General features: G+C 38.0%; 1 protein-coding gene across 3 annotated transcripts in view; it reads right to left on the bottom strand.

The window, feature by feature from the left end:
* Nucleotides 1-13,821, bottom strand: part of Rgs7bp (regulator of G protein signaling 7 binding protein) — a 176,225-nt gene that overhangs the window by 88,443 nt on the left and 73,961 nt on the right. For all 3 annotated transcript variants that reach the window (XM_008856262.2, XM_008856256.3, XM_008856267.3), the window contains exon 3: nt 8,244-8,374. In XM_008856262.2, coding sequence (XP_008854484.1) covers nt 8,244-8,374 — 131 coding nt within the window. The remainder of the gene's footprint in view (nt 1-8,243; nt 8,375-13,821) is intronic.

A 13,821-nucleotide genomic window follows, 5' to 3' on the forward strand; every position in this document is an offset into this window, starting at 1 on the left:
GTTTAATATGTGAGTTCTGTCTAAGGACCCACACTCTGCAGGTTTTTATCTCTAAATTTACCATGATGGTACATTTTAGGAAAAGAATCTCTTATCTTAGGGGGAGTGTCATCCCTCAAAGCACCTGGGACACTTTTGCTGTAAGCTGTGACTGAGAGGTAAGGACAGTCAGTGGGGACGAGTGACAGCAATGTCACAACAAGAGGAGAGCAAAGATGTGAAAAGCAAGTTCACATAAAAAGGAGTCCCTTTGCTGGAGTGATGGCTCAGTGGTTAAGATCACTGGCTGCTCTTGCAGAGGACCTGGGATTGATTCCCAGCACCCATATAGCAGCTAACAACCATCCGTAACTCCAGTTCCAGGGCATCTGACACCCGCTTTTGACCTCCTCAGGTATTGTATGACATAGGTGCACTTGCCTACATTCAGGCAATGCACTCATACACTTGAAATAAAAATAATAAACAATTTTAAAAAGAGTCCCTTTTAGAAAGGGAATATTCTAATAGATGATTAAACAGGAGAGAGAAAGTGAGAGGAAAAACTATGGTCTTAAGGCAGGATCCTCCAGTTCCCTTAGAAACCTGCCTCTACTTTCTGCCAACAAAGTGAATGAAACTTGTGATCTCCTTTCATCCAGTGGCAGGAAGCAGGCATTAACGGTCACCATAATGCATACACTCAGTAATGAGAACAGATTTCTTACCTAAGTGTGAAGAGATGAGAACAAATATTTTTCACTATAAACATGGAAATTGGATTGTGTGAAGTACTGCTCCAATCTACAAGTGTTAGAATATGAAACTAGAAAATGACTAAAATTATTCCCATCTGTCATCTGCTGTAGAAACACAGTTTTTCAGATCCACACTCTACCTGATATAACCCAATAGTTTTTTTTTATTAAATGTAGGTTTTTACCTCACATAACTGTAATTCACTTTAATTTTATGGCCCATGAAAAAGAGAAAAGCATTGGAATATTTTTCTTCACTTCTTTGGCAAAAACATAATCTTGAAAACGATAAAAGATTTCCAAATACATTGTACCAATCAGATGAATGAGTTAGCAAAAATTCATATGTGTGGTGCACAGAATAAGCAAGAATATCCAGCGAAATACTGTTAAAGACTAATGGCACTTAGAATTTGCTTAATTGGAAGAGGACAGTCTTCATTACTAAATGCAAGCTCACTGTGGGAGCTTTAATTTGGGGGGTATTTGCCCAGAAAATGTCACAGTCTTAATCCCTGAAGCCACCTTGTCTGCCCTTTATCTTCAAAGAGTAAACTTATACTATGACTCCTCAATACAGTAGCAGAACTAAATGAGATATTCAGTAGTATATGAGCTTCTGTTGGAAGCCAGGGAGGCATATGGACATAAAAATAAATTAAGTGTGCAGATTACTGCGAAACAATTAGATTTCAGTATTTAATCCCAACCTAAAATTGACAAGAGACTTTTAAACAAAGACATTTAGAGAATCAATTACAATGATAATTCCTTTCTTTGCTATAAATGAAAAGCCAAAGAAGAGGGGCATGGTTAACCTTTAGCTATTTACCTAGAAGGAAAAGAATTGCACTTACCTAAAGATTATTAAAACACCAACTTTTATTACAACATTAAAAGAGACAAATCAGAAAAAGTTTCTAAGGAAAAAAGATTATTATGAGTGTTAAAATTTCTCCAAGACTCTGGAAACTACACCTAACATTTAAAGAGAGAAAGAGAGAGAGAGAGAGAGAGAGAGAGAGAGAGAGAGAGAGAGAGAGAGAGAGAGAGAGAGAGAGAGAGAGAGAGAGAGAGAGAGAGAGAGAGAGAGAGAGAGAGAGAGAGAGAGAGAGAGAGAGAGAGAGAGAGAGAGAGAGAGAGAGAGAGAGAGAGAGAGAGAGAGAGAGAGAGAGAGAGAGAGAGAGAGAGAGAGAGAGAGAGAGAGAGAGAGAGAGAGAGAGAGAGAGAGAGAGAGAGAGAGAGAGAGAGAGAGAGAGAGAGAGAGAGAGAGAGAGAGAGAGAGAGAGAGAGAGAGAGAGAGAGAGAGAGAGAGAGAGAGAGAGAGAGAGAGAGAGAGAGAGAGAGAGAGAGAGAGAGAATATATATATATATATATATGACTTAAGATGTAACTCAGTGGTAGAGTGTTTGCTTAGCATGCGAAATGCCTTGGGTTCAATGTCCAATCCAAGCAAAGAAGAATGAAAAGGAAGAGGAGGGACTAGGGAGGAGGAGGAAGAGATATTAAGATGTTTAGTGAGATCCCCTGGCTAGGCTCATTTCCTAGCTCGAATTGGGGGTACCATTGTTTGCATAAATAACATATTGTCTTGGAAAAGTCATCTGCCATCTTAAGTTTTAGTAACTAGATGCATAAATGGTCCCCTTTTGCTCCTATATGATATATATCAAATTACATATAACATATTATGTATATATGTCAGTCATAGGAAAGAAGACTGACCTTTCTGTCTTTACTCTGTTACTTCTCCCACCTTGTCTGAAATCTGTAATCATCTAGACTTAGTTTCTACTTCACAACTCATTCAAATCTATCCTCCAGATTTTTCTTTACACATCTTGACTCAGTGTCTTGGTGAGTCACATGAGCAGAGTCTCCCATCTCTTCCTTGTTTCTGATCTCTATGACGATGAAGCATTCACTTGTCCATGTTCCCATCCTCTAACAAGGTCTCTCAAGCATGTTGACTGCTGTCTACTTTTATGACACAGATTCCAAGTTTTAAGAACATGTTATGTATCAAAACGTTTCCAATTCTTCTCTAAAAGTTTAACACTTTTGTTCTGTAGTCTGTGGGCCAACTTCTTCCTCAACTCATTTCTGCCATCAATGGTCACTGGAGTCAAATATTCCTGTTTTCAACTAGTACCACCTAGGGAGTCTGCACCAGATTTCATATGCATATTGTGTACTGGCTAGAGGTTTCTGGGTACAGAATACTATTCCATAGTTACCAATGATAACAAAGAAAGAACGAAGCCTAGTGACACCAGCTGACATTTTCCGTATTATTCTAATGGTGGGAATATGATTTCATATGTAATGCAGACAAGCCAGAAGTCCAAAATAGTAACATAGAGTTAACTCCTTAGATGCAATGCAACAATTCATGGAAGGAAGAAAGACATAGAAAGGATGTATTGCACTAATATAGGAATGGAGCGTTCAAAGTGATTTATTTAATGGAGCCATACTATCCACTACCTAAGTGCTAGTAGTGTTTTATTTAGCATTCCAGAAATTTCCAAGAAATTTGTCTACTATCATATTCACATGTCTATATCTCTAGTGTTGCATTTTCTTTGGTTTAATGACATTTTCCTTGGTGTCTACTGCTAGTGGCATGTTCAACATAGAATTTAACCCAGCATACTACTATTTTCTCTATTTTTAGATTAACTGGGGATTTCTCATCAATAAGTAAATCACCTCCTTTAACTGCCATAATTCTATGAGTACCAAGACAAAGCTAGCTCTTGGATGTGTGGTATGAAACACAAGATGCTTGTGAGGAGTATAAGATACATACATACATTTCAAAGGAGTAAAACACATATGAGTTGCTGGTTACAGAGGGCCATCAGAAAATTATAAATATACCCAGTTGGAGCAATCCCTTATGAATTATTCTCTTGATATTTTCCCAGGAGTTACTTTTTAAAAATTTTCTTTTCATTTATTTATTTTTATTTTATGTGTCTGAGTGTTTTGCCTGTATATATGTAAGTGCATCTGTGTCAGCAATGGCCACTAAAGGCCAGAAGATCACATGGGATTCTCTGAGGCTGGAGTTACAGATGGCTGAAGCTGCCATGTGGGTGCTGGGAATTGAACCCGGGTCCTCTGCAAGCTCAACCAGTGCTCTTAACCACTGAGCCATCTCTCCAGACCTAGGAGTTACTTCTTTAGAGGAGATTCTGATTTAGTAGGTTCAAGGTAGGGGCCAAGATATGGCATTTCTAACAAGTGGTATGGATGCTGATGCTGGTAGTTCTGTGACTGTCCATTGAGCACCATTCACCCACGTCAATGGTCATGTCAAATGGCAATCTGTTGCTAGAGCCATTGTCATCTAGCTCACAGCAGAGACAGATACTACTCCACGTTTTCAAAGAATTCCATTTTAAGTAATAATGATGTTGGAGAAATAATATAGAAATACAAGCAGAGATCAAAGACACTATCAGGTATTCTCTTTTTAAGAGTTATTCATAGAAGATTGTACTACAAGATTTATTATTGTCTTTCTGAGTCTGGTTTATTTTGATTAATATGGATGGCTTCCTGTTCTATCAATTGTTTCTGCAAACAACATGATTTCACTATTCTTTATGGCTGAACAATACTCCATTGTGTATGCACATCACATTTTTATTATCCATTCATCAGCTGATGAGCACCTAGGCGGATTCCATAGCCTGGTTATTTGGATGGACATAGATGGAATCTCATTGTGGTTTTGACTTGCTTTTCTCTGATGGCTAATGATATTGAGCATATATATGGGTTTTACATTTCTCTTTCTTATTTATTTATTTATTTATTTATTTATTTATTTATTTATTTTTTGAGATAAAGCCTTGCTAGAGTCAAGCTGACCTTGAACTTCCTGCAACTCTCCTGCCTCTGCTTCCTGAATACCTTTGCCACTACTTATTTTGTTGTTTTTAATTTCTTTTGGTTTGAGAAGTTCTTGTATGCATATAATGTTTTGATCAAATTCACACTCCCCTCCAGTCCTACCCCTTCAATTCCTTCCCAATCCTTTCATCACTTTCCCCCCACCTTCATGTGCTCTTTAACAAATTTTTGTTATATTTTATTTATTTTTATTTTATGTGTATCAGTGTTTTGCCTGAATGTATGTAAGTACACTACATGTTCAGTGCCCATGGAGGCCAGAAGAGGGTGTCATATTACCCTGGAACTGGAGTTACTAATGATTGTTAACCACCATGTACTGGGAACTGAAACCAGGCCTTCTGAAAGTGCATTCAGTGCTCCTAACCACTGGGCTGTCTCTCCAGCCCCCATACAGTCTTTTTTAAAAATCCACTGAGTCCAGTTGGTGCTGCCAGTATGCGCATGGGTGTAACTATCTACTGGAGCAGAGGTAGTCTCCCAGGGTCTTCATCCCCAAAGAAAACTAAGTCTCCCTCCTCCAGCAGTCATCAATTGCTAATAGCTCCTCAGCTAGGGGTGGGACTCTGTGAGCCCCTCCTCCATCCATGCTGGGATTTTGGCTGATTTTATCTTGTGCAGGTTTTGTGCATGCTGTCACAGAAGCTGCGAACAAGTGCTTCCTTCTACTGTATGGGTTCTAGGGCTCTAACTCAGCTCATCAGGTTTTGTGGTAAACACCTCTACCACCATCTTGCTGGTTCCCCGTGTAAATTGATGTACATTTTAAAATAAGCTTTTTTATGTCATGAAATAACCTTGTTGAGATTTTGATAGAAATTTCAATAGACCTATGGACCAACTTAGGTATTCTTTGATTTCTCTCATCACCATTTTATAGTTTCACCAACAGATACTGATCAGATTTTACACATAAATAAATGGAAAAATAAATAAGTTTAGTGATGATGAAGGGCATCATAATTTTAATTTTGGTGCCTCTGTATTCATCGCTAGTATACAGAAATATAATTGGTTTTGGAGGTTAACTTTGCATTCTTTTCCCCTACTGAATTGTCATTATTTCTAGGAGTGCTTTTGTAGATTCCTTGGGATTTTCTACATAGACCATAATACTATGTGTGAACTTTCTTTCTGGTTGGCCTGCTTCCTAAGGGGCCAGGACTTCCATTGCTTTCTTGAATAAGAGTGGTGAATGGCTCGAGCCTGTAGTCCTAGAACTAGAGAGGCTGATGCAGGAGGATTGCTACAAATTCAAGGTCATCCTGGGCTACTATTTATTTTCTTGTAGTTCTCTGGACAGAACCTAAGGTCTTACCTGTGCTAGGCAGAGAGGGAGGCAGAACTGATTAGTTATGAGGTGACATAATTTTTTTAAATTTGTGCTCAAGACCACATACAAGGGCTTGTTTAATAGATGGCCTTTACTTCAAAACACAGAACTAGGAGGGAAGAGTTTTCCTTTCATGAGTTAACTGTGGGACTGAGCATGTAGCTCTGTTGGTAGACTGCTTGTCTAGCATGCATGAAGCCCTAGGTTTGAGCCCCAGGACCACATAAACCAGGGGTAGTGGTGTGCCCCTGTAATTCTAGTGTTTGGGAGGCAGAAGCAGGAGGATCAGAAGTTCGAGGGAATCCTCATTTCTACAGGGAAGCCGACTTGAGCTACAGGAAACCCTGTCTCAAAAAAAAGGCAATCGTGAAAAGACAAAAAGAGGAGAGCAGAAGGTGATGAGGTGACGTCAGAACAGGAGTGGGACAGGATGGGTGTTCCTGGGTGTTAGGACAAGTATGGACCCAGAGAATTTGTACAAGTGTAGTCTCTACAGATCTGAAGACTAAAGCTGCCTATACCCAATCTACCTAAACACTGAAAAGAATGAAAACAGTAGCTTGCATGTGTGCTTGTGTGTGTGTGCACATGTATGTGTACACACATGTGTGTTTCAAGGAGCAGGGAGAAGACAAAAAGGAGAGGCAAAGGCATCCAACCAGGGACACCTGTTTGGATGCTGTGTGCTTGAGTATTCAATTTTTGGATCAAGCAAGAATCTGGTCTTTCCGAACATACACTCTATCTTCTTTTTAAAAATATTTTATTTATTATTTTTATGTGTATGCGTGTATGGCCTGCATGTAGGTAAGTACACCCATGTTGTGCAATGCCCGCGGAGGATAGAAGAGGCTGTCGGATCCCCTGGAACTGGAGTTAAGGACAGCTGTTAGCTGCCATGTGGGTGCTGAGATTCAAACCCGGGTCTTCTGCAAGAACAGTCAGTGTTCTTAACTGCTGAGCCATCTCTCCAGCAGGCACACTCTATCTTATTAATAATAGGAATAAAGACGTTACCCTTTGAAAGATCAGTCTTTAGAAGGATGAAGGAAAAAGGAATAATACTCATGTACTGAGAAAATATCCTATCTTTAGAAAAATGTCGCAAAAATCCTGTTTCTTAGTTCTGCTGTGTGCATACATATACATACATGTATACATAAAATTTGATTTTTACAAGTAGATTATCATGTTATTTGTTGTCCCCTAAATTGCATGGCTCATTTGATGTCGTCTTTCTTATCGCTACTCTTAAATTACGGACAAGGATTACATTCTATGTACCCTTACCTCCTATTTTCTTGACCAAAAGCATAAGAAGTTCACATTTAGGAGGTTTCCAAGAAATTATTCTTCAATGAATTAATAAAGAAAATATAGGTAAAATTCTCCAGTAATAGAAGCAGTTAGCGTCCTCCAAGAGCAGTGGCCCCACTCTATCTGTTCCCATTGTGTTACGGCACTGGTTGGGTGTTGCAGACTTCACCACTAGCTTCATGGATAGGCCTTGATTGCCTGTGTTAGCCAGTGGACTCTCACCCACTATGTTTATGATTCAGGAATGAAGTTGGTTCAGTCAGAATGAATCTCAGAATTTTGTTCAACAATAGGAAGAAGTTCCCACTCTTTACGGTCATGTGGTGATTAGATGGGATGACTGAGGCTATTGTAGTCAGTGTGCTAACATGGGGGGAAGCAGCTTGAGAGCAAAACCAATAATCAGAGGGTAGAGCCTCACTTAGAACAGGAGTTACAAGTGGGATCAACCCATGCTGTAGCCCTAGCCCCGGATGTTTGAGTCAATAGAGTCCCTTCAAAGTTTAAGCCAGGGAATGAGATTTCCCAATGCTCAAGTGCCTCCCTGCCACCACTTGTTGAGATCCGCCCCCATTTTGAAGTCACCGGGACATGATATAAATTTGTCTCTTTACAAATTGTATCATTTAGAGAAACAGGGCTCTCTTGGAAGGGGTTTACTCCCCTAAGATCATCTACAGTTTTGCAGCTTCTGTGGATTCTGAGGAAAGTCATGTTCACAGGTGGTAAAATAATAAATTCAAGAACAATTTCTACCACAATTTCAGTTCTCATCCTTTTAGACAACAGTGACCTGGACTTTTCATTAGTTTATATATCCAGTATTTCCTGAACATTTAAATTCATTCTGACTGTGTGGATGGTTGATTGGTGTAGCTGGACACTGTTTACTACTCCTCTGTGTTTCTAAAAATTGATTACATGTGCATACCTTTTCTATGAAACTGAAGAGATCCCAGTAGACAAATGGATTTCAGCATCTCTGTTGTGTACATCTCTAGACAGCACTGCAGCTGGATGTAAAGCCGGCAGATTTCCGGATGTATCTCACCATCTTCTGGGCTGCAACAGAATGAAAGAAGAAAGGATTCAGTCATCAGCCATTTCTCTCAGCCCTGAGAGGAGAAAATATTCAATAAAGATTCCTTAAAGAGCAGAGTCTAAAATGCAGAGTTTCCTGCTTTCAAACCAGAAACCTCTGTGACAGTTCTTATATAAGTGTCTTTCTGACTAACTGCTCTCACTCCCCAATTTGGCAGCTGGTTTGTGCTGAGAACTTAAAACCATAAATGCTTTAAGTAATTGAGACTATCAGGCATTTTCAATTTAGCTGCTGGAAGAAATTTCCAAAATATACTTAAAGCATAATAATCTCTCAGGCTACACAAAGAGATAGAAACCTCTTGTTTTTAGAGAAACCAACACAATCTGTTCAATTAGCATCTGAAGACATCACTTTAGTATTCGGGCTCCAGCATAATATGATTAGAGAGCCAATTTTCAAATTATTTTTATCAAAGCTTTTGTCTTAATCTAAAAAACACTCCCTTATTGTTTGCCATGCCCAATTTATAAAAGCCCAAATGTTTTTAATGATAAGATAAATGTTTTATGATAAAAGAGAAAAGTAATAAATTCTTATAGTTATGCTGAGCAATCCAAAACTACACAGATGCTGAATTATGTTTGAAACTGAATTGTAAAGTCCTTGAGTCTTTCTCTACTACATATGATAAAATGTGGAGTGATCACTTTTAGATTTCATTTGGAGGAGAGAATTCAGTTGTTGATAACATAATACTAATTTATATACAACCAAGGTAGCATGTTTTGAATAGTGTAAACTAAATGAAAGGGATAAAGGTTAGAGATAGATTTGAGGTTAAAGACTAGAAGTGAACCCTGTCGAGTAGCTCAATGTATTAACTTTATTTCTACCTTCGTTCATTCAAATACAATGAATCTGATGAAACAGCACAGCATTTAGACTCAATTCCTTTGTAAAGTGGGCCAGTGGCAAAATGTCAGAGGTAATTATGAGTTTAAAAAAAAAAAAGTCACTTCATTTTTAAGTTCTGGAATCACATTAAAAAAAATATGTACCCAGAACTTGACAGTGATAATTAGTTTTCATTTTCAATACTTACTTAATCAGTGAACAAGAGTTTATCTAAAACTGCATGGCTTATATAACTCGGGAAAATGCAAAATTCTCAGCCTCCATACGGTGACGCCTGCACAGTCATCTGGGGTCTTTTGGGTTCAGATAGAACGAAGTGCCTCCCAGAGCTGACAAGCAAAATTTGGCTTTATCTGGAAGTTAAGATGTCTTGTTTCATTCGTCTTTCATGGGGCCAGTCCTGACCAGCGTCTGAAGCAAATATGGAAGTCCCGTGTCTATGCCGTACCCCCCTATCCCCGCCCCCCGCCGACCCAAGGCACCTTCCACCTTCATGCTCTCCTTCAAGCTACCAAATGTTTTCCCCAATGCACCCCACTACACACACTTTCATATCCTCTTCAGTCTTCAGAAACCTCTCTGACCATGCTTCATTTCTTGAGGGCCCTGCGGAAATTCTGAGCCGATACTGGCAATGAATAGTTCCCATACTAAAAGACAAAAGTGATTCTGATCTGTTATCTGCTTTTCATAGAAAAACCTGAGGACAATGTCTTATTCCAAAGGCAAGATAGGTAGACAGGTCTTTTCTATGCTACTAAAATCACCCAACCACAGATGCCTATTTTCACCTACACATGACATTGGTCCTTGTGATTCATATGCAGATTAAAGGAAAAGAAACATAAAAGAAGCTTCTTTCTTCTACTAGAATAAAATAAGTGCCTGGGGACTTGATTTATGCAAAGGGGTAAAGAGAGATGAATCAGCAGTTAAGAAAGAGCACTGGGTGCTCTTGCAGAGTACCGGGATGTGCCCTCTTCTGGCCATTGTAAGCATTGTATATAAGTGGTGTACCTACAAGCAGACAAAACACTTACACACATCAAATAAATAAATAAAATAATTTTAAGTGCAAACTTCATGTTTAGGTGACATTTTGTATAATTTAGACAAATGACTATTATAAATTAATAACCAGTGTGCTTTATTATTTTATAGTTAGAAAGAAAAGCAATGTATCAAGTTCCTCTGAAAAAAGGAAAGTCAGAACAGAGACTGGAATGCTTAATTCAAATTGTTTCCAAAGAGGCCATCTCCCTAGTGCCTCTGAATCCATGACCGTTTTCCAGAAACTGGAATCATTGTACTCTCATAAATGTTATGGGAAGGATATGAGCAAGTACGGTAAGAAATAAAATCTGTCTAATCAAAAAGTTAACCAATACTAAATGAATTTCCTAGTGAAAAAGTATATATTCTCATATATATTTTTAAAGCATATATCGTTTTAAAGTATTTCATTTTTATTTTTATTTTTTAATGTGTATGAATGTATTGTCTACATGTATGTAAGTACACCCATGTTGCACATGTTCATGGAGGTCAGAAGAGGGCATTGGATTCCCCTGGAACTGGAGTTAAGGACGGTTAGAGCAGCTAGTGCTCTTAACTGCTGAGCCATCTCTCCAGGCCCCATATATTATCTTTTAATAGCTCACGAAAATGAAGTTCAGAGAAAGAAAAGAAATTGCTAAAAATAGTAGCAAAGCTTTTGTGTTAGTGTTTTACAATGCCTAGACTAGAACACATTAATCTCTAGACTTGTGTAGTTTATTTTTTTCCATTTTGAGCTCTTAAACATATTGCTGTTGCTGATGACTAAAAGTGCATTAAAAGCAAGTTATTCAATGATTTACAATTTTTCTAATGTTATAAGCAGCAGACTGAATGGCATTAAAAATAACAAAAACACTAACAACAACAACAACGAATCCAGCCTCACATGATCCAGGCTGGTCTCAGACTCACTATGTGGTCAGTGCTGGCCTTGGATTCCTGAACCGTCTACTTCTGGCTCTCAGGTGGTGGGATTACAGGCAAACTCAAGAGCACCAATCTTGTAATACATTTTTGGGACACATGAAATGCATTTCAGTTATTTTCATAACAAACAAGAGATGGATTATGGAGGATGAGGGAAAACAAAACAAAACAAAACAAAAACAAGACCTAAGAAAACATTTGTATTACAATGAAATTAGAACTGTGGACTTTCTCCATGAGCTGTAAGCAATTTATCTTTGAGGTAACGTTAATGATATTACTTATGCTTATTCTAAATGATCCCGTTTCCTAATCAAAGATTAGGTCAGAAGAGATACTCCTTTGGTGATTCTCAGTTAATTTGGTGAAAGAAATTATATTTTTTAGATAATTATTTTTTTTAAGCTTTAAAAACTTATTGAGAATTTCATACATGCTTATAAGGTGTTTTGATGAAATACAAGCCCAAGGACATTGTGACTTTTAGCCAAGAAACTGGCTACTTTTCTTTGGGGTCTTTTGACTCTAACTGCCTAGCCAATTCTACCTCCTATTCTTATCACACCATCCTCTGAAGAGGTTACCAAAATTGCCAATGGGGAATAGGGACGCAGACTGCTCTGGCTTCTTCCATGATGAACAAGGACACGGGGTGAGGCAATTGGGGTACCCCTTCAGTGAGTCTATCTAAAAGAGTCCCAAATTGCATAACTCTTAAATGTAGGGAGAAAAGAAAATCCTTGACTGGTGCCTAGGAGATGTGAAGAAGTAAAGGCAAGAGTAGTTAGCATTACAAGTTCTAGACAGGGAGGCAGAAAAAGGTCAGAACAGGGCAAATTTCAAATGTTCATAACAGAGTCCATTGGAATTTCTTGACAAGAGCTTCCAAAAGCATCCCTCTATTGGGTTCCTCTTCATTTTTGTTTTGTCTGCAAAGGCTGGACTCGAGAGTGATAGACTCAGGATTTGTTTTCAGGCACTTTGATAGCTGTTGGAGTGGCTAGAATCAGTGTGGTGAAAGAAATTTTGAGTTAGTGACTATATTGTGATTTTTTTTTTTTACTGCATATAAGTCAAGAACTCAACTGATGATTTTGATTACTTTCAAAGCCTTAATGTTATAGAAAAAAAACTCTAAGAATTAGTTTGAACAAAATATTGTAACTCAAATTCTAGAATTCAAGTTAAATCCAGAAACAGTTAAAATAAATACCAAATTATTACTGTTTCCAATCAGCTCCTAAGGATGAACATTGAGATTTAATGAATTATTCATATCACTTAAGAAAACTGACAGGTTATAGTAATAAGACATGAAAGCAGATAGCATTCAAGTCGTCTTTGAAAATGGAAAATGTATACTGTTGTTTGATAAGTAAAAGTAATGTGATGATAACTGCTAGAATGACGATATTGGAAAAAAAATCTGGCAACACTAAAAATTGGTGAATGACAGTGGAACAACAGAAACTCTTGTACATTGTTAGTAGGAATTGAAATGGCATAACACCTTTGGAAGAAATTTTGGCAGTTTCTTATAAAACTAAACATATGGCCTGGTATGATGACAGATACCTTTCATCCCAGCACTGGAGAGGCAGAGGCAGGCATATCTCTGAGATCAAGGCCAGCCAGGACTACATAGAAAGTTCCAAGCCAGCTGGGGCTACAGGGAGACCCTTTCTCGAAACAAACAAACAAACAAATAAACAAACAAACAAACACCCACCTCAAACCTCTAAAACATACACTTATCCTGTGATGTGGTAATTCTATTCCTTAGTAATTGCCCAAGGTAAATGAAAATATTCACAGATCTGTACAAGAGTGTTCAAGGTACTTATTTATAATAACCAAAAACTGGAAATAGCTTAAGTGTCTATCAAGAGGATAAAGGTTGAAGACACTAATATATTCTATAAGAGAACAGTATACCATGCCATGAGAAAAGGGTCAATCCCTAGTAATAATCAGATACATACAGATTAGAGACACATGAGCCAATGTCACAGTGTTATTAGCAAAAACAATGAGTCTTTCTGCAAGAACAGTATATTTTAGAATGAAATGGAGATCTTTTTTAAAGGTTAAAAACTTATTCAATTTTATGTCTTGCAGAGTTTGTACTGAGTTCAGTGTTGTATGGCTGTATTGATTAAATGGTGAACCTAAAAGTCTTGTAGCCACTTTTGAAAGAGATGTATCTTTACTCTAGAAACTGTTATTGAGTATGTTAAAGCTGTAATGAAATGCTTTTTCTAAAAAAAAAAAAGGTCAGTTTGGGCTGGAGAGTTGGCTCAGCAGTCAAGAGCACTGGCTACTCTTGCAGAGGACTCAGGTTCAGTTCCTAGTGGCAGCTAACAACCATCCATAACTCCAGTTCCACGGAAATCCAATGCCCTCTTCTGACCTCCACAGGCATTTCACGACACTGGTGCACTTTCATACATGCAAACAATACACTCATACAAATACAAGAAAATAAAAGGGGGGGGTCAATCCTTATATTTAAAACTATATGAATATATTACAGTAAAACATTATATTAAGTGACAAAATCCTT

Source organism: Nannospalax galili, unplaced genomic scaffold (genome assembly GCF_000622305.1).
Source record: "Nannospalax galili isolate Female #2095 unplaced genomic scaffold, S.galili_v1.0 scaffold751, whole genome shotgun sequence".
Taxonomy (NCBI): domain Eukaryota; kingdom Metazoa; phylum Chordata; class Mammalia; order Rodentia; family Spalacidae; genus Nannospalax; species Nannospalax galili.